Source organism: Podarcis bocagei (assembly GCF_964188305.1).
Source record: "Podarcis bocagei genome assembly, chromosome: 3".
NCBI lineage: Eukaryota > Metazoa > Chordata > Lepidosauria > Squamata > Lacertidae > Podarcis > Podarcis bocagei.
This window is the reverse complement of record NC_138127.1, coordinates 46,760,306-46,785,527: the sequence shown is the minus strand read 5'-3', so window position 1 is coordinate 46,785,527 and position 25,222 is coordinate 46,760,306. Positions and strand designations below refer to the sequence as shown.

At 43.0% G+C, this 25,222-nt stretch overlaps 1 protein-coding gene and 1 long non-coding RNA gene across 3 annotated transcripts in view; one reads left to right on the top strand and one right to left on the bottom strand.

Annotated features, from left to right (window-relative positions):
- Positions 1 to 23,894, bottom strand: part of LOC308583668 — a 35,013-nt gene extending 11,119 nt beyond the window's left edge. The window contains exon 1 of the long non-coding RNA XR_014006331.1: positions 23,665 to 23,894. This is a non-coding gene — a long non-coding RNA (uncharacterized lncRNA). The remainder of the gene's footprint in view (positions 1 to 23,664) is intronic.
- Positions 23,895 to 24,085: 191 nt separating this feature from the next.
- The window catches only part of HBS1L (HBS1 like translational GTPase), a 47,783-nt gene continuing 46,646 nt past the window's right edge, over positions 24,086 to 25,222 (top strand). The window contains exon 1 of one of the 2 annotated variants that reach the window (XM_081187686.1): positions 24,086 to 24,344. In XM_081187686.1, coding sequence (XP_081043812.1) covers positions 24,302 to 24,344 — 43 coding nt within the window. In that variant the 5' untranslated portion in view covers positions 24,086 to 24,301. The remainder of the gene's footprint in view (positions 24,345 to 25,222) is intronic. The other variant, XM_081187685.1, reaches the window with a different exon arrangement.

The window sequence follows — 25,222 nt, the reverse complement described above, 5'->3', positions numbered from 1 at the left end:
TGAGCTGGGAAATCCCCTTTATATTGTTTTTATAAAAAATAAAATAAACTATAACATTGTCTTTCCCCTTGCTTATTGCCCCAGAAGTGAAGATGAGTCTCCACAGAATTTAGACAATGTTAACTGGGTCAAACTAATTTGGGTTTTGCAGCCTAGCATGTTACTAGTAGAGAAACCATGTCCAAACATTCAGAGCTATCCACAAGCAGCCACAGCCCTGGCCAGCTTGAACCAAGTTGCAATGGGCATCCTTTTCACAATCATTGCCCGGCCCCCCAGTTCAAAGTGCCAATAACATACATGCTTTGTATATTGATGTTCATTCATTTCCTCTATGATCATGGAATTGTAGAATTGGAAGGGACCCCAAGGATCATCTAATCCAATCCCCTGCAATGCAGCTGTCCCATATGGGGATCGAACCTGCAGCCTTGGTGTTATTAGCACTACACTCTAACCAACTGAGCTATTCAGGCACAGATATTTTGCTTCCACATCTGCAGTTCTTTAATGGTCATTTCTTTTGTGACCTTGATTGTTCTTTTCACATGAACTTTAAATTCCTGATTCTGACATTTGAAGGCAATCTCTCTCCCTCATAGTTAGAAACATTGCACAAATCCAAATGGTACAGCTCAAAGGCTGAAATCCTCTAAACGTATGCTTGTGGCTATACCCAGGAGTACTAGTACATGACTATAAAGTCCATGCCTCCATAACCTACAGTAAGAGCCATGACCATCTAAGGACAAGTCAGCAATGCTGCCCCTCTATCAACCCTTCATCCTTTGACATCTGTCTACAGATAATTTCACTGTCCATCACAAAGCTGATATCATCTGTCTTGAGGAAACATATGGTGGTTGTTTTCCTTTCAGGCAAGCTGAAGATAAGTAGCTACGATACAGAAGTTGCTACATGAAACACTTGAAGGATCTTTTTCTTATTGGCCTTCATTGTTGTTTAGTCGTGTCCAACTCTTTGTGACCCCATGGATAGAGCACGCCAGGCACTGCTGTCTTCCACTGTCTCCCGCAGTTTGGTCAAACCCATGCTGGTAGCTTCGAGAACACTGTCCAACCATCTTGTCCTCTGTCGTCCCCTTCTCCTTGTGCCCTCCATCTTTCCCAACATCAGGGTCTTTTCCAGGGAGTCTTCTCTTCTCATGAGGTGGCCAAAGTATTGGAGCCTCAGCTTCACGATCTGTCCTTCCAGTGAGCACTCAGGGCTGATTTCCTTAAGAATGGAGAGGTTTGATCTTCTTGCAGTCCATGGTACTCTCAAGAGTCTCCTCCAGCACCATAATTCAAAAGCATCAATTCTTCGGTGATCAGCCTTCTTTATGGTCCAGCTCTCACTTCCATACATCACTACTGGGAAAACCATAGCTTTTACTATATGGACCTTGGTCGGCAAGGTGATGTCTCTTTTTATAAATGTTGGGTAAATTGGCATGGCCGATGTTTTTTCACCCTTCTAACTAGTGGTTGAATTTTGAAGTAGTCCATTTTCCCCCCACCTTCCCATAGATCTATGGTATGGACAACATAGATTGAGTGCCATATTTCTCCACATTTCATGGGCACAGGGTGAGGGGGACTGCTTGGTTCTCAGCAACAAATGTCCAATAACAAGTAATCTCTTTCTTATGATTTCAACTAACTTTCCTTGGTTGGAAAATATACAAATTACTTTAGGCGCACCCTAGAAACTTTAATTTCCTTTGCTATTGCATCATTAAGCTTAGCTCTTCAACAACAGATTTTTTTTTGCCCTCAACTGCTCAAGGGCTCCTCCAAATGACCTGTTTATTGAGCATTCATTCCATAGGAGCCAACTCCTAGGGGCCAAGGGGTCTTTGTCCCCCCATAAAATATTTGATGGGTTGCCCCCCCATTGCCATTCAAATGGTGTCTGTGCACCATGTCATGTGATTGATTATCCAGGACAGGGTTACTCCCCCCCCCCCAATATTTTATTCATGTTGGCACTCCTGATTCATTCTGATTTGTTTTCAGGGCTGTTATAAGACAATGAGCATTGTTTCTGATTTGCTTGCAGGGTATTAACCAATATTCCTGTTAATCATTCATTCATCCCACACTTTTCTATGCATTTCCCCATCACTTCCCAATCAAGAAAAATTCCACTTTTTGAGAAAATGAATTTGTTGCATTAGGGTGGCAGATCACATTAATCTACTTTTATCACACAAACCTACTGAATCCCTCCTACAAAATACTGACAAACTGAAGGCACCCCAAATCAAAGGTAACTCTAATCCAAAGAAGGAATGTGTATACCTGCCCCCCCCCCCCCGGAATTAAGCTCACAGAAATTGAAGCTACGGAACCTCCAAATTATTCTATATCTTCCCAAATTAAAAAAGCAGTTTATGAACATCTTTTAAAAGCAGGATGCTACTTGTATTTGCAAATTATGACTTCAACATCTCTCTGCCTGCTTTTTATACAGTGGAAGAAAAGAGGGTGATTGTTTATCTTCTGCTGAACATTTTAAAGTTTTAATAAATCTGATAATTCCATGCCTTCTTTTAAGCCATCCCCTATGAAAGAACTTCATGTATTTCTTTAAATTGGGGTTTAATTATTATTTTTACTCATAACCATCAGGTAAACGATTAAACATGAAATGGCAAAATGAACAACTAGAACACGCCTAGGGCAATGAGTAGAATTTTAACATGTTGCATTTTAATTTCCATCTGTCAGTGACTGTCAGTGATGAATGAAGCAACAGGTATAAGTATCATATTAATATTATGTGATTAGTTAATGATGGCCAATTGATTCAGTGAGGATTTGCAAAGGGTGGATTCATACATACAGTCCATCAACCCATGGAACCGATATTGCTCTATGAAGTACTTCCTACCATATGTACAGGTACACTTCTGAATGGTCAGTATGCACCTTTTTTCTATAACATGCATATAGAAGCACAAAATGGGCCATGTTAGATCAGGTCCAGTCAATTACCACCCATGCTGCTACTCCACAACAACTGCCCCTTATTCTAGACATCCCCAAAGCCTTCCTGATTAGTTATCATTGATGGACTAATGCTCTGTGAATTATTCTAATCCCCTTTTAAAGCCATCTAAGCCAGCAAACATGACCATATTTGTGGCAGCATTTTCATAAAGTAATTGTGCATTAATGTGAAGAAGTCCTATGTTTTGTCTGCCCTGACTCTCCAGCTAATAAGCTTCACTGGATGATCCAGGTTCTGGTCTTATATGAGAGGAGGAGGAAAATATGAGACATGGCAGAAAGAGAAGCAGTTTCAATTTTGAAGATGAGCCCAGATTTTTAATTAACTTTTCCTCATAGCCAGAATTCTGTGATCATTTTGTTACTGATGTAGATATAGTGGCCTGGTGACAATCCAGTGCCTAATTTAGAAAGTGACAGATGACACGGCTTGATGCTGTCTATGCCCGGAAAGCCTTAGCACTGATCTCAGGTGTGCTCACTCTCATACCAATGAGAGAACGGTGAGCATCTGCACATGCTCAGAGGCATTTTCTACTTACTACTTCACATGTTCCATACTGCACCTTGAGAAGCTTAGCTGGCAGAGAAAGGAATCACAGTCAACGTCCATAATTTTTCAGTGGCCAATTTCTTCCTTCTGTGGTTCAAACTCTATCTCTTCATCGAGCATGAAGACTGCATGAGAGATGACCTGATTCTCTTCATAATCAGACTATACAATGAACGCTGAATGAAAAATAATCACGTCATCTCACAGGAGCCTACAAAAATCATAGAATCGTAGAGCTGAAGGAACCCCAAGGGTCATCTAGTCCAACCCCAAGATGCAGGAATCCCTGACAGATGGCTATCCAACCACTGCTTAGAAACCTCCAATGAAGGAGACTCTACCACCTTCTGAGGCAGAAATCTCTTCCCAATGCTTGGAATCTCTTTTATTGCAAATTGAATCTATTAAATAAAAGCCATTTAATCGACACATACACCTGCTTCTTACTGAAACCACACTCCGAATTACTTGGTAATGTACAATCTTAGTTTATAATTTATTTCTCAATGGCAAGTTGAAAGGTCAGTCAAAGTTGATCTAGGTCACAATCTAGCCAAAGCTCAGCACTTTTATGTCCTATTGGAAATAAATTTGCTTCACTTCTGTGAAAAGCAGTAGGACTTTGAGGCTACAATTCTGTATACACTCTTACAGGGAGTAAGGCACATTGCTTTCAGTGGAGCTTACTTTAAACACACTAAGATTCTGCTCTGAAGCACTTCGACTGGATTGTGCCCTTTGTGTTTATAGATAGCACATTAGAGATATCTTCAGAAAAATTTACTTTCCTTTTTCCCTTTTATCTGATGAAAAATGCACTTGCTTCGGATGGAACAATGATCTTAATCTCATCACCATTCACTTCAACTCCCACATCTTTTGAAACTATCTCTGGAAGTTTCTTTTACAATAAATTAACTTAAAAAATTCCTTCCAGTAGCACCTTAAAGACCAACTAAGTTAGTTCTTGGTATGAGCTTTCGTGTGCATGCACACTTCTTCAGATACACTGAAACAGAAGTTGCCAGATCCTTCTATATAGTGAGAAGGTGGGGAGGGGTATTACTCAGAAGGGTGGTGGGAATGGGAGATTCCCACCACCTATCTCCCATTCCCACCTGCCTATCTCCCATTCCCACCACCCTTCTGAGTAATACCCCTCCCCACCTTCTCACTATATAGAAGGGTCTGGCAACTTCTGTTTCAGTGTATCTGAAGAAGTGTGCATGCACACGAAAGCTCATACCAAGAACTAACTTAGTTGGTCTTTAAGGTGCTACTGGAAGGAATTTTTTTATTTTGACTATGGCAGACCAACACGGCTACCTATCTGTAACTGGGCCTAAACTCTGTTTCAGTGTATCTGAAGAAGTGTGCATGCACACGAAAGCTCATACCAAGAACTAACTTAGTTGGTCTTTAAGGTGCTACTGGAAGGAATTTTTTTATTTTGACTATGGCAGACCAACACGGCTACCTATCTGTAATAAATTAACTGCATTTAAACTTTCATGCTTCCTGTCCTCTAGTTTAGGCCTTAGTTATCTGAACCAACATTCTTGATTACCACACTATTATCTGAATGCTATTTTCATAGCTTGGGGGTAGATGATTTGCTCTGCATGCAGAAGGTCCCTGGCTTAGTCCTTGGAATTCCCAATTCAAGGGATTGCCAGTTGGTCACAGGCATAGGCACCAAATCCTAGGGGACAGGTCCCTTCACTCCTCCCCCCCATAAAATATTTGAGAGAGCCAACCCCTCCCCCCAAATTGATGAGCACTGCTGCCTTCTTTCTTTGCCATGTTTGGACTTCGTTTTCTGGCAAGCCATGTAACGAACTTGTAAAAGGGTTGTTGGATGAAAAGAGAGCTGGGATTGGGCAAAAACCTCCAAAAATGTTCCTTATAGGGCTTGCGATTGAAGCTAGAAGGGGCATCTGCACAGGGGGGCTGGGGAATGACCAGAGGAAATCCAGGCACCTCAGCATTCCAAACAAGAGAAAGGAAAGTGAGAATTGTGTTCTCTGGCTACTTCTGCAAAGTTTTTTTTTTTTGTGTGTGTGTGGTGCACAGTCTGTCTTGCTACATGTACTTCCAACAGCAGGAGACATTGTTCAGAGCTTCACTATTTAGTTTTAAGTTTCTTTTCTGCTGTCCCTACTTCCTCCCTGCCTCCCACCCATATAACCATCTTTGTCTGCCCCCCCCCCCCGATTTTCTTCAAGGTGGTGACCCTGGTCCCAGGGCTGTTGGACCAATAAGGTGACTCAGTACAAGGCAGGTTCACATGTAAAACTTAAACCAGGGGTGAGGAATCAATGCCTTTCCGATTTTGCTGGACTACAGCTCACATAATACCTGACCATTGGCCATGCTGAGGCTGATAGGAACTGGAGTCCAACAACATCTGGAGGATCCGAGGATCCTCATTCTTGATTTCAGCAGTTCTTCCTTTATTCCTGTCCAGAAATATATATGTGGTATTTCTGTCGTTTCTTTTAGCAAGTTGTAAAAGGAAAGAAGCATTGCTCTTCTGGTTTACATAATAGGATCTTTTTTGTTTTCTGAAAAACCCCACTCCTACTAATTAAACAGCACTTTATATGTTATTGACATTATATTCCACAGTAAATTGTACTGACATATATTTGGCCTACAGTCAGAGGATGTTATCAAACGCCCATGGAAAGAAAGACATGCTCATTGATTTATGTTCTTTCCATCATGGCCTAAACTGTCATCTCTACAAACCTGATTTGTGTGGTTTCTTTCTTTTCTTTTGTGAATTGTGTTATCAGTGACTGTATCAAAAGCAAAGCACGGGTCAACCATCTGAAAGTTAGATAGTCACCAGCATCTTTCCATTCCTATGTGGGGAGGCCTGCACTGGACCCTCTCCAGGATGGGCAGGCTGACTGGCTGTCCTCATACATCACATGCATCCCCTGATGTTCAGCATTCACTTATGCTGCCCCCGCTACCTGCCCATAGAGATGGAAACAACAGCAATGCTGCCACGGAGTCCCTGTGTGAGAGGTAAGCACTGATTGCCACTACTGGAGGAGAAGAGTGTTAGGGCAAGACAGCAGAGGCATGACAAGGGGTGGGAGTGGGGGAGACATGGGAAACAGTCACAAGTCAGTCACACCTTGAAGTGCCTTCCTTGTGCCCTCATTGACTTACCTGCATAGGGAGTTCTGTCCTGCCCTCTCTCCACATTTGTGGGAGTGAAATGTGGCTTATGAGCATGTGAGCGTGACTGCCTCACCAGTGTGTGAAATTCACTTTTTCCAACTGTTCAGAGGAAGAGTATTAGAACCATAAAGTTTGGACAAGATCCAGGCCGCATTCACACCATAAAGTGCTATGATACCACTTCAAACATTCATGGCTTCCCAACCAAAATTCTGGGAGTTGTTTCCCTCCCAGAGCTACAATTTTCAAAGGTTCCTGTGGAGAGAGATTGACTGGTCTGCCCTTCTGCAGTTTCCAGCAACTGGTCTTCCGAAACATTACTGCAACCAACAGCGGATATTCTTTTGCTGTGGCCCGAACGCTTTCTGAAACTATCTACCAGAAAAGTGCCTTCTTTTATTCCCTTGTTCAAAAAGTGTTTCACTGAGTTATTTTTATGCAGCAATGCTGACAGGGAAGTTGGGATGGGGAAGAAGAGGTCAGCCAGAAGAGTTGGCTTTTCAGATTTGCAGGTGTGGGATGAGAGTGGGTGAAACCAGGAGGTAGGGGATTTGATGAACGCCCAAACTCATTCATAGCTTGGGGGTAATAAGGAGCAGAAGGGCTTGTGTCTGAATGAAAAAAACCCCAAAGGCCTGGAGGTTTTTTAAAAAAACAAAAACAAAACAAAAGGATGTTTCATGTAATTGCAGGTATCATATGTTTCAATGAATTATAGCTTCATTAGGAAATCTTCCTATTTGGTCAATAATATATTTTGTGATGCTGCCTGGCAGAGGAAAATGCCCAAAGGTGTTGTGTGCATAGGAGTATTCGGACGATGGAGATAGTGCCATTAACTTTGCCAAAATTAATGGAGGAGGAAGGGAATGTGGCTGAAGGAAGGAGAAGGATGGTGGCTTACGGTAAAATGTTCAAACTGTCAAATTCCTCCTGAAACAAATTAGCTGATTATAATCTTGTTGACATTTGGAGACCATCCAGGATTTCTTTTATCCCCCCATAAAGAATGACTTTTTTATTGTAGGAAACACAACTTTCTTTCCTAGCATCAGTTTTATATGCCTGACCCTTCAGGGCCAGATTATTACGTATGGGAGCCTTATGTAGAATCTCGATCTGAATCATCCTCTGCTCTCCCAGTACATGAGAGGAAGCCGCATCCTTCTCTTTGTAGCATTCACAAGTAGTTGCAGCCGTGCAAACATAATCCCACGAGTCTGTTCCTCCTACTGGCTAGTCAGCAATTTCTCAAGTTTTTCAGTCTCAGGAAACATACCCACTATAATCTCAGAACATGTTGACTTAAAAGACCATTTTCAAAACATTTAGTGACATACGGAAGCAAAACAAAAATATAACAACATACCAAACAAACAAATCAAATACTATAAATATAGCAAGACTACTTAAACAACATGTGGGATCCAATAGCAAAAATAACAAAGGAGACTCAGTTTCACCTTAGTCTTAGAAATACTCCTCCTGTGATATTGATCACATATGTTCATACCACATATGGTTTACTGGAAACTCAATGTGCTATAGCGGTTCATGTCTATATAGGGGGCCTGCCAAGCCCACAGGCTTAACCAGCCTCTAGGATTGTCAACTTTTGAATTAAAAATGCTAGTAACTGGACAGAGTCAGAGCTCAGCAGGTTCCGGAACGGGTCAAACATAATTTGGGGGGGCCATAGTACAAACATGTAGCATGGGCTACATAAATACCATGAGTCATGAAATCAAAGTTCCTATTGTAATTCTGAAATTATATTTTCTACATTTCTGATGTTACTCCATAGCCCATACTGGGGCCTTTCTACCATATCTCAACCCATCCTTTTGCTATTTTTTGTTTAATAATTCAAGAAGAGCTTGCTGGATCAGGCCAATAGTCCATCTAGTCCAGCATGCTGTTCTCGTAATGGCCAAACCACAATAAGGCAATACATTTAGTAGGACCAACTAAAATGCCACAAAAAGGGGAGGAATCTTTATTTATTTATTTTTAGGGGAAAGAGGGATGCTGATGCAAAAAAATGCTGAAGGCGCAATGCTTTATCTCGGCTTTTGACACTTGGGGTATGTGTTTTAGGATTGTAAAATGACACTTGGGGGGTCTGTTTTTAGGATTGTATTTTTTATGCTTGAAAGTTATAAACTGTTTTTAATGTTGTATTTTGATGTTGTAACTCACTCTGGGACCTTAGGGCAGAGGTCAGGGAATAAATAAATGAATATCAATAATAGCCTGGAGACTGACATGGGGATCATAGCAGAAACTGCCTGGAGTGATGTAAGGAGCCTATTCCCCACCCCACCCTACTCCTGAAAAATATGAAAATCTTGGAAAATAAAATCTTAAAGGTTACAATAAACCCTTATTAATTTCCAGGGCACTTCGATGAGAAATTCTATGTCACTATGGGAACTTGCTCTTGGCAAATATGGTAAAATGTTTAATTAAACTTAGCAAAGATATTTTTAGAGCAAGACCAAGACAGACAGAGAAGGAAGAACAAGAGTGACAGAATCTTGGCAGATCAACAAAAGGAAAGAACACAAAAAGAAAAGGATTAGTGAAAATAAAGATCAAGCGAAGATCAAAAACTTTTATTGGCTAAATTCCAGAAAGCATTTCCTACATTTTATAAGCAACTCTATTCTTAACTGTTTAGAACAGAGGAACTAGTTGATCTTCACCTAAAGGAATACTGACCACCCTCTGTGTTGGTGAACAGAGGCCCTTATAGACACCAAACGAATACAGAACGTAGTACAGTTGTCAACTGACTAAAGTGTCATGTCCTGATATATTATATACTGAAGAAAAGTCTCATACAGAATGTGCTGGTCTGTTTGACTAACATGGTGGATGTCATTTATTTTGTTTGCTTTATAGCACTGGCTTTCAAGCTTTGTGCCCTCAATTAATTCTTCTTCAATTTGCCTGCTGAGGAAGGCTTGTGAGTTGCAGAGAATGCTGGGGCATGCTCTACGTCACATTATCACTTTGTGCCAGCCAGTCCCATTAGACTTTGCCATTGCCTCACACACAAGCTTGGTAAACCACAGAACAAACCAAACACTGCCCTACGGTAAATACTGTATAGGAAAAGCAACAGCGTTGGATGTTGATGATCTTTGTATGTACAGGACCTTGTATAAACCATGAAGACAAAAATGAGTGATCATTTGAGTGATAAGATATTTTATATTATATGGAATAAGTGCATGACCAGATTAACCAGTGATAGCATTACTGTATTGTAGTATTCTGCTGTTGTTTAGTCATTTAGTTGTGTCTGACTCTTCGTGACCCCATGGACCAGAGCACGCCAGGCACTCCTATTTTCCACTGCATCCCGCAGTTTGGTCAAACTCATGCTGGTAGCTTCGAGAACACTGTCTAACCATCTCGTCCTCTGTCGTCCCCTTCTCCTTGTGCCCTCAATCTTTCCCAACATCAGGGTCTTTTCCAGGGAGTCTTCTCTTATGAGGTGGCCAAAGTATTGGAGCCTCTGCTTCAGGATCTGTCTTTCCAGTGTAGTTGAGTAATATTATGAACAGCTTAAATTTTGCAAATTTCTTCAGTGAAGCGTCTCAAAAGTATGTTAAAAGTATGATGCTGGAGGAGACTCTTGAGAGTCCCATGGACTGCAAGAAGATCAAACCTATCCATTCTGAAGGAAATCAGCCCTGAGAGCTCACTGGAAGGACAGATCCTGAAGCAGAGGCTCCAGTACTTTGGCCACCTCATGAGAAGAGAAGACTCACTGGAAAAGACCCTGATGTTGGGAAAGAGTAAGGGCACAAGGAGAAGGGGACAACAGAGGACAAGATGGTTGGACAGTGTTCTCGAAGCTACTAACATGAGTTTGACCAAACTGCGGGACGCAGTGGAAGACAGGAGTGCCTGGCGTGCTCTGACCCATGAGGTCATGAAGAGTCGGACACAACTAAACGACTAAACAACAATGAACAGCTGGGCACTCAGAATCTTCTGGTGCATTCCCAGCCCCTAACATGAGTGCCCCCCTTCACTTTACCTCCAATCAGTCTGCAACAGGAACCTTGTAGCAATAGGGTGTGTTGAATTTTTCAACTTTCAAATTCCAAAGATGAAGGGTGCTGAAAAGCTGTAACATGACTTGGGAATTCAAAAGATATTTTGCTTAAATTAATAATTTAGTTCTGCTGGTAAGTAAAATGTGTGTAAAACTGCATAGAAATCATTAAAAATTATTGCCAAGTAATTGCAGTTATATTATATATGAATATAATTATTTAGTGGTAGTAGCATTTAGCATTACCTGACATTTTCAGAAGGTAAAATTAAAATTCTTTGGTTATCCAAAAGCAGTGGTGTTTCTTCATCAAAAACGACTTACCAAGCTAAATGGTGTCCAATAGCAAAAAAATATAGCAGATTTGAATTCCGCACACCCAGAAACATACTTTTAAGTTGCTTTACTGAAGAAATTTGCAAAATTTAAGTTTCACTGCCCAGGACATGCCATGGTGTGGAGCTTGGATGTGTGCTATATAGTGCAAAAAGGTCCAGGCTTAGAGCTGGCGCCTAGCACCAAACTGAGCCCTTTTTTGCTTCTATAGCTGAGAGAGGATGATTTGTCTGAATAAAGGGGAAGAATAGTCCTCATTGCTCCCACCTAATCAAGTGCTTAACTTGTCTGTGGTTGGCCACATTTCACTTTCCCGATGGTAGGAATGATGGGACTACCAAGTTCAGTATTAGAAGAAACAAGATGGGGCCTGTTAAGAATTGCAGGAAGGGAAAAACAACTGGGAAATCCATCTCTTAGCACAATGCTATCAGAAAGCTGAGCACTGGCATTAGATGACATAGTCCTGCCTGAACTTCAATAGTATAATGGCTCTGAAGTCTGGGGCTAGATGAGAAGGAAGCTGTTTACTGAGAGCTGAATCCAAGCAGCACAATGTGGCTTCCCCACTGTGTTCAGTCAAAATACTGTTTCAAGCAGTTTCATCAGTTGCTTCTTCTAAGCCAACTAACACTCAAGTTGCCACCCTCACTATTCCTAATTCTTTCCTTTGCAGCTACCACAACTTTCATCATTATTCAGATGATTCTGATGTTAAGCCAAATCATCTGTAATGGGGCCAAATCATCTGCTGACTTGGGCCAAATCATTTGTTGCTACTAAAGCGGAGGACTATAGTAGTCATATTCTTGTAGCTTCTACAGTTTTGATTAGACACCTGGAAGTTATGCACCAGTAGTCTTCTGGTTATGATTGGAGTGCCTTTGGGATCTGCCTCACTAGTACAGCTGTTAGTCATTGTTTCCGTTTAGGAGGGACTATCCCTACCACCTCCAATGGCCAGACAAGTGCAGCCGTGACCACCCCAGAATATACAGTAGGTCTTGGTTAGACAAGAGGTGAGCCTGGAAAATAGGCTTTCACACCTATCACCTGCATTTGTACAATAAAGGTGGCCTAGAAATGTTTTTTTAAAAAACAACAGACTTTTGGTTTTCAGCTGACTCATAAGAAAAGCGTTGGCAGGAATAGTGAGATGGTGCTGGGGAGTTTATGCAAAAGGCATGATAGCAATAAAAACAAAGCAAAAATGCCTTGGGCTGAGAGTCTGTTGCAGCCCTTCTTTCAGAAGATACTTTCTTCATTATCAGAAGATACCGTAGAACACATTTTTCTTTTAATTCAAATCTTGGGTTTGCATCCTAAGACTACTCTTCAGGGTTGGGGGGAAAGTAAGCGTCTTTCAAATAGCTAACTTCTTGACCTTTTCTGTCAGGATGGGTGTTTCTAACATATTTTTAACTATGTCCAAAAGTATCTCATGCATATGTGTAGGCAGATTTCCACAACAGCTTTCAGTAAAGTTCATTCTTAGTATTTCTAAAGTTTTGAAAAGACCAATGCAGCCAGGGTGGATAAAAATCAATGATTAAAAAAAAAAAAATCTCAAAGAAAAAAAAAGGTTTGAGTTAAATTGGATTTTTAAAATAAAATGCTTTTGGGGGAAAAAATCTTTCTAAAGATAATTTTCTATTTAAGTTACATTATATTCCAAACGCTATTCATCAGTAAATAAGGATTTGTTTTAAGTTTTTCATGTGTGCTTAAACTCAATCTAAGTTGTTATTTTAAAAAAAATTGTTTAACCACATCAGTTAACAAACATGGATACATATGCTATGTTATTGTTTTAGTTATATAAATTGTTTAAATTGTTATTAAGGAAATGATTGTTTTTCTCCTTTGAATAGAGTACAGTAGAAAAGTTGTCCAAATATTAGCAGTTAACTTATTAAACCTCACAATAATTTCATAATTATCAGTCTATGTATTTCTAATAGTATAACCAAATCAGTAATTTATAGAACTGTAAAAATTACTCTGAAAATTTATTATTCCAAAAATGAAAACTTCCTCTGGTTGTAAATATTAAGATTATACCAGCAAGAATGGGTCTTTCTGTAAAAAAATGATTTCAATCAAGTCTTACTGACTAGTGATTTCAATCAAGTCTTATTGACTAGTGATTTAAATCAATTTGATTTAAATCAAATCCACCCTGAATGCAATACATGACCGTTCTTCCTGATTATTAGAAATAAGCTTTCCACTTGCCCAAATGTTTGCCTTCCATCTGCATCCAAGTGTGCAGGGAGGAAAAGCAAACATGTACTTTAATGCAGTTAGGATTATCTGAAGGCTGAATGCTCCTGGTGGTACAAAGTCAACCACTACACCTTACAAACTCCCTGCCTCTCAAAATTGACAGGGAGAAAAGTTTAGGAATTATAGTTTCTGATATGGAGGTTTTTCTTATACAGTGGTACCTCGGGTTAAGTACTTAAATCGTTCCAGAGGTCCGTACTTAACCTGAAACTGTTCTTAACCTTGAAGCACCACTTTAGCTGATGGGGCCTCCTGCTGCTACCGCGTCTCCGGAGCACGATTTCTGTTCTCATCCTGAAGCAAAGTTCTTAACCTGAAGCACTATTTCTGGGTTAGCAGAGTCTGTAACCTGAAGCGTATGTAACCCGAGGTACCACTGTACATTGCTGTTGTTTTTAACAGGGGTTTTCAGAGTATTTAAATATACAATTGCAAGTCCCCTCCTGCAAGAGGACATCCAATTGTTTCCCACAAGAGCACGGTGGCCACTTTGGGCACTGTGATATTGTGCGATTTCACACCAAGATTTCCACATGGTGCCCCAAAACATGTGTTATTTTGGCACTGAGAAAGCACAGCCCACCAAAAGCACCTCTTTTAGGCTCTGTAATCTTGTGCAGGTCATATGACTCACATAGGAGCACAGATAGGAAGATACGTATCCAGGTTTTGGGACTCAACATGTTGAAGGGTATGCCAAAGTAGTCCAGTCTGGAAAGGATTCCTTTTTGTTCTTGTTTTTACAACACAAGGCAGCATACATAACAAAATAAGATGCATTAAGGTACATTAAAATGATGAGATCAAGCATAGCCAACATTTTAAAGAGATCGGCTCATAAGATAGGCCTAAAGCCTAATTCAAATATTTCCATAAAACATGTTAATTATACAAATCTTCTAAACAATTTTTAGGAAATAAGGCCTTTTGTACTTAATGGGTCTTACTTCCAAATAAACTTCCATGGAATTCGTCTGTGAGACAGCTCAGCGTTTCACTGCTGGCTCCATCATTAGAATGTGTCATAGAAAAGGCTAATTCTTAAGACTCATTTGGAAGGGCTGTACTGCAGAGGCCAAACGCATTAGAGTTCCAAAACTGTGGGGCTGACATGGAGAAGGTTCTATGCTGTATCCAACAAAGTCATTCCAAGAGCGGAACCACCTCTGCTCATTCAGTGGAACTTCTCCCTTTCTTCTCCCTCCACTCAGTGCACCTGTTTCCCAAAAATCAGAGGCTTAGGGGGTACCCCCAGAGCAGATTTGTGGGGTGTATGGGGGAGAAGAGTGTGGAAGTTACCTTGTGTGTGTGAAAGTAGTTGCAGTCACACAATGTATTCTTTGGATACATCCCTTTATCTCTTGCTCAGTCTAACCTAATCAATCTTGCAGCAGGCAAACGAGCAGGGCCTCTGAAGATCTCAGCAAATGGATAAGATAGTACGGGTGAAGGAGGTCTTTATGTTAATCTGGTCCAAAACGGCTTAGGGCTTTAAAGGTTAACACAGGCATTTTGAAATGGGCCCAGAAACAGCAACGGGTGCATGACTGTTGTTGCGTGCTCTAATCTTCTTGTATCTGACAACAACCAGGTGCTGGTTTTGCACCAATTGAAGCTTCTGAATTGTCTTCAAAGGCAACTCCACAAGTGCAATTGTAGTAGTTAAGCCTGCATATAAGTGGCGCATGAGTAACTAAGGCTAAGGTTCAAGTGCTCTAAATATGCAATTCCTACACTCCTAAAAAGACTTTGCTGGTTACCACTGTCACCTGAACCTCCATAGATAGTGACTAATCTAGAACCACAAGGCTGCAAGGCTGGCCTTTCCGTGGGGAATGCAAACCCACCCAGAACTGGTTGTACACCTCCATCTAGATTGACCAATTTCCCAACCCACAGGACTTCCACCATGGGTTAAGTTTCAGTTCAACCTCATCCAGCCCACCTGCAGGAATGAGTTCCAGAATCTTGAGGGTTTAATAGGCGGAAAATAGAGAGATCTGCGTCTTGCTATATATGTATACACAGTATATATATTCTTTTGGCACATGGGGTTGCTGTATCTCCTACATTTTGTGTTAAGTTGTAAGATAACACCTGGTGCATTTCTAAAGTCCCCCTCCCTAAGATTCCAACCACAAAAGGCAGCTGTGGCTTTATAAAACTGCTTCTTGTTGAGAGGTACATTCAGTGTTACCGTGAAAACATCTCAGATCTTCAGGCAGCTTATATCGGTAATGGCTTTGGAGAAAGCTAATTGTTGGGCCTTTTTTTATTTAAAAAAAATCCAAAACAAAACATGAAAGAAGAGATGCCACATAATTTTGCAATACTGTTCCTGTAAAGGTCTATAAAACATAATTTCCAGTTCCGATGCCCTTCTTCCTTGCATTTTGAAGATATGGAAATAAAGGATAACAAAACAGGCAGGCAATTCCTCCTGACCTCTATTATTTATTATTAAGTATCATGAATTTTCATACCACTTAAGGGATCTATTTAAAATGCAAAATATTTATAATCTTAACAGCAGAACTGTTATATAGCTTGTACTGTATCTGTTCTTCACGGCAGGAGTAAGAGGCGGAAAGAAGCAGACATTAAAAATAAATAAATGGTGCCATTAGTGTGCCAGTAATGTCATCAAAAGATGTTTCCTACCTCAAGGAGTCTACAAACTAAATTAAGGTGAGGAGGAAGAAACGTATCAGAACAGAGAAGCTCATCCAATATTGGCAACAAGAATTTTCTGAGATCTGGCGATTTATAAGAACTCTGTTTTAAACAGGAAACCTCATGTACTGATTCCCAATATCAGAGAGCATATCAACAGAACATTGTTTTTCATTCAGATTACGTGTGTGTTCATTCCATCCCATGATCTGGAAACAAAACCCACATTTTGCCTACTTGGAAAAACACAAGTCCTTGGCGTCTCACCTATTGATGATCAGATTAATTCATTCAGCAATGTACTGAAGCATGAGCTATTGACTGTTTTGCACAGTATGCTATAAAATATTTAAATCTCCTGTCATGAAAGAATCAAGGGTTTGTTGTGAAGCGAAAAACAACATAGCCAGCCCATAACTATAGCTCTTCATTCCTAGGAGGGAACAAGCTGTTGTTCCTTATCCCTCTCAGCAGGTACAACTTGCCATGTGACAATGCTTACAAACACACACTTTTCTAACCCAGGAAAACTATTTGTTCACAGAATGAAGTGTGCGAGAGGCGCATTCAGCAAGAGACTATAAATAATCACATATGCATATCCCTTGAACAGACTTTCAATTTAAGCATTCTCATGTGCAGAAAATGTGTTACTCTGAAGTAACACTTCCATCCATTCACTACCCCAGTGTAAGTTTTCTCCCAGTGCTGCTGATCTAAAGAGATCATGTGTAAATAGTTTTTACAAGTGCTTAACCTTGTCACCCTTTGTTAATCTGCTTAATACTGCATGAGCAAAAAAGTTCAAATCAGAGGAGCACAGAAGTTAACTGGCTAACAGCCCAATTCTAAACATGCCAATGCAGAAGTAAGTCCTATTGAGTTCAAGGGGAACATGCAGTTAGTATGCTTTGGGACTTAAAACAGTTTTTAAAAACAGTTCACTGAGAGAAGAGACTTTGCTCTCATTAGAGGTGGACATATTCATTGCTCCTCTAAGAAATGTTATCAGTTTTGTTCAATATAGTTTATTGTGTACAGTAGAAGTTCACGTTATATGTGGGTTTCCCTACTGTAGTCAGGAATTCTGCAGACTTAAGAAAGTGGAATACAGTGGTACCTCAGGTTACGCTTCAGGATACATATGATTCAGGTTACAGACTCCACGAACCCAGAAATATTACCTCGGGTTAAGAACTTTGCTTCAGGATGAGAACAGAAATTGTGCTCCGGTGGCGCGGCAGCAGCAGGAGGCCCCATTAGCTAAAGTAGTGCTTCAGGTTAAGAACAGTTTCAGGTTAAGAACGGACCTCTGGAACGAATTAAGTACTTAACCTGAAGTACCACTGTAGATGTTACTGGGAAGTTATTGTGATCCCCTATTGGAAGGGAGATTTATTTACACATGGGACAGCATTCAAAAATCTGTTTCTTTGTGTGCGTAGTTCTTTTACTTGAAAGGATTTGTTAAAAGGCACCCTCATCAACCATCTGGAGTGATACAGTCCCAATCTACCACTTTATTACTCAGACATGGCGTTACAATTCGCAGCACCCTTAACAAACTACTGATCTTGCAATATATTTGGCATTTATGTAACGGAAGTAGCAGTAAAGACCAAGGAATCTGATACTAAGGACTAGAAACATAATCAAGTCGAGAAATATAATCAAATGCATTCTTAACCTGGGAGTTAAGTCTCACTGAACTCTCTAGGACTTGTACTCAATCGTAGCTAAGCATGTATATTCAGAAGTCAATCAATCAATCAACCAACCAACCAACCAACCAATCAATCAACCAACCAACCAACCAACCAACCAACCAACCAACCAACCAACCAACCAACCAATATTTCCACCTTCCTTTTCTTTTACTCAGTAGTTTGTATTGATTATCTCATTTTCATTCAAAAACACTTATAGGAAGAAAAGCCTGCCTATTTGTAGTAATGATTTTCTAACTTTGAATAGCACTGGAGACAAGATAAAAGTCAAAGATATATCCATTACAGTGGTTACCTCTGGTCACAGACACCTTGGATTACAGAGACTTCAGGTTACGGACTCCGCTAACCCAGAAGTAGTACCTACAGTTGAGAACTTTACCTCGGGCTGAGAACGGAAATCGTGCGGTGGTGGCAGCGGGAGGCCCCATTAGCTAAAGTGGTACCTCAGGTTAAGAACAGTTTCAGGTTAAGAACAGACCTCCGGAACGAATTAAGTTATTAACCAGAGGTACCACTGTAGACCACAGTGGCATTATATTGCCGTTAAACACCAGTCTCATCAACGAGGCTAGTCTCATTGATTTATTTATGTGTGTTACTTTGTTAGATCTCAGTTTAACAGCAGTTGCCAAATTAAGTAGCATTGTGCCCAGTACATGCATTCTTGGCGGAAAAAAATCACTGGAATTGCTCCCAATAGTAACTTTTATCTTATGACAATTATCTATAATTGACAACTTAAAATTTCCTTATTTACATTATGGTCAAGGTGCATCAATTAAATATTTAAACAAAGGCTGTTCTATGGTCTCTTTACTTTCCAGTTGCCTGCTTAAGACATGGTGTGTTATGTGTGACTGATTAGATACAATACTTCAAACTTTGACTTGTATAGCAAAAAGAATGAAAAGAGATTACAGATACTTAGCCAAACAACTATTATAGAATACGGGTTAATTTAATATCTGCAATATCTCCAGATTTTGCTGAAGTAAAAAAAAAAACCTGGTTAAAAAGCATTTTCAATGCAAAATAATGCTTTAATATTATTTGGGGTGAAGCCATTTTATTTTGCAAACTCCTCAGAAAACATAATTGGAATCTTCATGGCTTTTAAATTAAAACATGTTGCTTTTGAGTGATGTGACAATTAATGTTCATTGCTGTTTATCACCGATTAGCTTTTTTAGTACATTTTAGCATGCTTTATTATCTTAATCATATTAGCAGTGTGATCCTATCCTCGGTTATAGAACGTTGAAATTGAGCTGACAGTTTAAGGCCATTCAGATTTCCAAATTTGTTTTCTTAATTAGGGGGCAAACAGTGGTACATGACTGTGTAGACTGGTTCAAGAAGAGGTTTGCATAGAATCCTCTCCTAAAATGGAGCGGGGGGGGGGGGCTTTTGTTTTAACCCTGCCTGGCAAGGTGCTTTGAAGTCCCAACTTCAGGACTTCAGAGCACCTTCAGCCTGATGCCATTGTGATGTCAGGTGATTAACAGGTGGACAGAACCACCCATGTGTCAAATTTGGCCTATGAGGCTAATTTTGATACGGATTTGGCCCATTCAACAAAAGAGGTTCCCCACCTCTGATGTAGGAAAAACCAGAATGGTTTTTAAACCAGAATGTCCACAGGTGGGGTGGAGGCCCTCAAGCATCTCTGTGAAACAGTGCAGCACCACTGAAGGAAGTGACTGATGGCCTTATGTGTACATCAAAGTTCAACAAGCCTTTTCTAACATAGTTGCATACCCATTGAGTCAATCACCCATCTCCTTCTACCCTTCTGAGAAAAACCCCACCCTCCCACTATATATAAGGGTCTGGTGACTTCTGTTTCAGTGTATCTGAAGAAGTGTGCATGCACATGACAGCTTATATCAAGAACAAACTTAGTTGGTCTCTAAGGTGCTAATGGACTTTAAAAAAATTTTTTTTTGTGTATTTCGATAGTTGTGTACCTGTGAGCACAATTAGATAGACGTATTTGCAGAATGATTAAACAGCCATTTATTGGCCTCCTGTTGGCAATCTATTCACGTAAGTTTGCCAGACTGGTGCACCCAGAAAGCCTGCACTTGTAAGTGGTCCGAGAAATGCAGGTGGTGGCACAGTAAAACCATGCACGGCCTTCCACTGGCTACAAATGGGCAAGTGTGACATCTGGCATTGAAGGAATGTGGGTTATATTCAGTAGCACCACATCCTCAGTGCTAGGACCCTTGCAAGCCCACAGTTCAGAACACAATAATGTCAATAGAGATCCCACTAGAACAAACACCACATGCAGGAGCTTGTGTATGTGGCAGGAAGTGTAACATCAGACACAAAAAGACCCTCCACAAGCTGTTCCTCAAAATAAAGCCTCCTGACTTGGGACATGGCTTCCCACAAAGAATCCCAGTAACTGAAGTTTGTTATGGTTGCAGAGACTTGTAGCTCAGGGAAGAGGGTAAATTAGTATCCAGGTTTCTATCTGGGAAGCCATGTACCGTATTTTGCGCCCCATAAGACGCTCCGGCCCATAAGACGCACCTAGTTTTTTGGGGGGGAAATAAAGGGAAAAAATTATTTCCCCCCCAGGCGCGGGGCTGGGGCAGCCCGAGCTTCCCCCGACCCCAGCCCCCAAACAGGCAGCTCTCTGCAAGCCGTGGGAGCCCAGCGGTGGTTCCCGCTGCTTGAGGAGAGATCCGCGAAGCCTGCACGTGCTGGGATCAGCGCGCGCAGGCTTCGGGATGCCTGCAACTCTCCCCAAGCAGCGGGAACGTTCCCACTGCTTGGGGAGAGTTGCCGGCATCCCGAAGCCTGCAAGCGCTGATCCCAGCACGTGCAGGCTTCGCGGATCTCTCCCCAAGCAGCGGGAACGTTCCCACTGCTTGGGGAGAGTTGCAGGCATCCCGAAGCCTGCGCGCGCTGATCCCAGCACGCGCAGGCTTCGCGGATCTCTCCCCAAGCAGCGGGAATGTTCCCACTGCTTGGGGAGAGTTGCAGGCATCCCGAAGCCTGCGCGCGCTGATCCCAGCACGCGCAGGCTTCGCGGATCTCTCCCCAAGCAGCGGGAACGTTCCCACTTCGGGATGCCTGCAACTCTCCCCAAGCAGTGGGAACGTTCCCGCTGCTTGGGGAGAGATCCGCGAAGCCTGCGCGTGCTGGGATCAGCGCGCGCAGGCTTCGGGATGCCTGCAACTCTCCCCAAGCAGTGGGAACGTTCCCGCTGCTTGGGGAGAGATCCGCGAAGCCTGCGCGTGCTGGGATCAGCGCGCGCAGGCTTCGGGATGCCTGCAACTCTCCCCAAGCAGTGGGAACGTTCCCGCTGCTTGGGGAGAGATCCGCGAAGCCTGCACGTGCTGGGATCAGCGCTTGCAGGCTTCGGGATGCCGGCAACTCTCCCCAAGCAGTGGGAACGTTCCCGCTGCTTGGGGAGAGATCCGCGAAGCCTGCACGTGCTGGGATCAGCGCTTGCAGGCTTCGGGATGCCGGCAACTCTCCCCAAGCAGTGGGAACGTTCCCGCTGCTTGGGGAGAGATCCGCGAAGCCTGCACGTGCTGGGATCAGCGCTTGCAGGCTTCGGGATGCCTGCAACTCTCCCCAAGCAGTGGGAACGTTCCCGCTGCTTGGGGAGAGATCCGCGAAGCCTGCACGTGCTGGGATCAGCGCTTGCAGGCTTCGGGATGCCTGCAACTCTCCCCAAGCAGTGGGAACGTTCCCGCTGCTTGGGGAGAGATCCGCGAAGCCTGCACGTGCTGGGATCAGCGCTTGCAGGCTTCGGGATGCCGGCAACTCTCCCCAAGCAGTGGGAACGTTCCCGCTGCTTGGGGAGAGATCCGCGAAGCCTGCACTTGCTGGGATCAGCGCTTGCAGGCTTCGGGATGCCGGCAACTCTCCCCAAGCAGTGGGAACGTTCCCGCTGCTTGAGGAGAGGTCCGCGAAGCCTGGAGAGCGAGAGGGGTCGGTGCGCACCTACCGCTCTCGCTCTCCAGGCTTCAGCGAAAGCCTGCATTCGCCCCATAAGACGCACCCACATTTCCCCTTCATTTTTGGAGGGGAAAAAGTGCGTCTTATAGGGCGAAAAATACGGTACTTTAAAACTATTGTGTGTATGCTGCCCAGTGGGACAGCAAGAGCCCTCATTAGAAAAGTACAGTGGGCAGATGAACAAAGAGAATATCTGTCCATCATTGCACAGGAACTGTTCACCATGTAAAGATGTGATGATGATAACTAAATAGAATTGAAGCCAAAATAGACTAGCTTGCAGGGGTGAAGTATTTATCCTCATCTCTGTAACTGTGAGAGTAATGAAGACTTCCAGAAAGGTTTACTTTACATGTGGCATTTTTCCTATATGGAAACAAGCACCATGTGACACCCACCCGTTTTTCTTTTGGTCACAAACACACATACTGAAATATTTAGGCATATTGTGTTTAACACTACAAGAAAATTGCCTGAAGGCTTTTTTTTTTCTTAGCATGTTTTTCTTAAAAGTTGTGGGCAGTGTGTCTCATTATCAAGGCCTTGCATATTTTCAATATCCACCCAACTTTGTGGTATTACTATAATTTTTTTCAAGGGCAGAGTGACAAGCACATTGATATAAACAAAATCATTATACTGCAGGGATGATCTTTTATCAGATAGGTTTTCAAGTAGATTTATAAAAAGGAGAATACATTTGTCATAGATTAGTTATTCAAAGATAGCACAGTTGTTCTAGCAATGAGTAATAGATTCTTTATGTTTAAGACTTGTGAAATTTAAACATGCTAACAAAATGATGATTTAGTTCTTTCCCGCTGGTTATCACATTCATTGAATGAAGCTGGTGTTTACTGTTAAAGTTTTATGTTCCTTAGGATCTTTCTCCCTTCTCTTTGGAGATTTGTTCCAACCCCCTTCCCCCATATGAGATAAGGTGGGTTGCACCTTATCCCAGAGCTTGCATGGCACCAAAAATTTTATCCTTTCTGCACCAGATGAAAACATCTCCCCACCGGCTTTTTGGTGGAGTAACTATGTAAAGCACTATCACAAGCATTTTACAACCAGAGAACATAAGCTAAAGCCTCGTTGCAAAACATAGGTTATTTTTTATAAAGAGATTTGAAATGAGGGCTCTGTGAACAAAGTACTATTCTTCACCACCAGTACAACTGCCATTTATAAAACTGAAAAAATTATAGTAGCCACTTTGGACTTTGTTATTGGGAGAACCAGTGTAGCTAAAACTTAAGTGTTAAGGCTAGAATGAGGGCACTTGCTTTCAAACCTCCCTCCATGATTTGGCCATATACAGTGGTACCTCTTGTTACGTACTTAATTCGTTCTGGAAGTCCATTCATAACCTGAAACTGTGCTTAACCTGAAACACCACTTTAACTAATGGGGCCTCCTGCTGTCAATGCGCCGCACGATTTCTGTTCTCATCCTGAAACAAAGTTCTTAACCCGAGGTACTATTTCTGGGTTAGCAGAGTCTGTAACCTGAAGTACCGTTGTACAAGTCTACTCAGAAGTAAGCACCACTGAGTCCAGTAAGACTTCCAGGGAAGTGTGCTCTGCTACCTCAGTCACCAAGCTCGCTGGGTGGCCTTGAGACAGTCATTCTTTTTCAGCCTAACCCACCTCATCGGACGGTAAAGCATTTCCGTTGTCCTCAGCTGGTTAGAGAAAGGCAATGCTTTTCGAAACGTCATAAACTGTAATAAAACACCTCTTATTTGGATAGTCAAGGGCAACTTGACTGGCTCGTCTGCCACCTACGTAGCCACATATAAAATGCAAAAAGAAACAAAATCAAAACCTTGCGAGGGCCACATTAACTCTGAAGGACACGCGTCTGGTCGTGGGAACTCCTAATTCTTGACGTGGAGCGCAGGAATGAGCATTAGGAACTAATACTGATGCAGGAGGTGTTTTCCCTCGTGTGAGCCCGCCTAATTCAGAGGGTAGCGTCGAAAGACCATAGCTATCTAGCTAGCAGCCCGCCACTCAACTCGCAACGCACGCGGCGCTCACGTCCGAGAGCGGCTTTACGTATAGGGCGGGCCTGGTCATCGCGGGCTTGGCTCTGATTGGTCGCTTGACGCTTCGGCGATCGGACAGTTTAGCTGACGTAGCCCAGCTAAAGCGCGAACAAACAACAACACGCCAAGGCCGGGCGGGGGCAGTACGTCACGCGCCCCCCCCCACCTGCCGCTTCACTCCAGCCTGACACACGCGTGCGCGTACCGGGTCTGGGTGAGGGGAGGAGAGAGAAAAATATACAGCGTAGCGCATGCGCGAAAAGCTGCCTACGAGGAGGGCGGGGCAGCGGCAGCACTGGTAGGCCCAAACCAACAACATGGTGACCCGGGGGCGCTACAGACGCCTCGTCTGAGGGGGTGTCAAGGGGGCCTAGCCTCTCTCAACTACCTCAGGTCGCCATCGGCGCGCTCGCCATGGCCCGGCACAGGAACGTGCGTGGCTATAACTACGACGAAGGTAGAGAGTTGTTGTGTTAAGGGAGAGCTGCTTCTCCGCATCCAGCTTCGCGGGAAGGCCCACCCCGCCCCTCGCACGACAGACTAGCCCGGCTCGGCATGGGGGGGGCGGAGGGAGGGGAGAGTCTCTCGGAGAGACTGGCGGTGACGTCACTAGCACGCCCACGACCTGCCTGGCGACGGAGGGTCTCGAGCGAGGCGCTGAGGGGGTCGCGGCGGCGGAGGGAGACGAAGGCACGGCGGGAGGGGGGGCAAGAAAGAGAAGGCATGGCTAAGCGTGGGGAGGCCGCTTGGTGCGAGGCGGGTCGGGTTTCGTTGGAGAGGAGCTGGGGTCCTTCCCTCCTGTTTTGCCCCACGGCTCACCACGAAGGACACCTGTTGGCATACCTGGTGGGGGCCTGAAACCTGTGGCCCTCAATGTTGACAGAGGCGCAACCATTTTGAAAGGGACGCCGCTGCAGTGTGTGTGGTAGTGAGGATGGCTGATGAGGGTTCAAGGGGTTCAAGAACTGGCAAGAAGTAAGGACCCTTCGTGGTTCGATATGGTGGACCTCTGGAGTACTGCAAGCCAAGGATAGGGAACTTGCAGCCCCTCCAGTTGCTGCTGGGCACCAGCTCCCAGCATCCCCAGGCAGCATAGGCTGTGGTAACAGATGGTAGGAGCTGCTGCCTTACAACATCTGGAAGGCCACAGGTTCCACTTCCTCAGTATAAGGAAAAGGGGCACACATGATGCACAAGCTGCCTGCTAGCAGGGGCAGTTGATTTATCGCTGTTGGAAAATCCTGTCAGTTTCAGTGTAGAAAACACATAATCACAATGTATATAAACAATCTGATTTTACAACTGCTGCTGCAGATGCATCCATGTATTGCACTG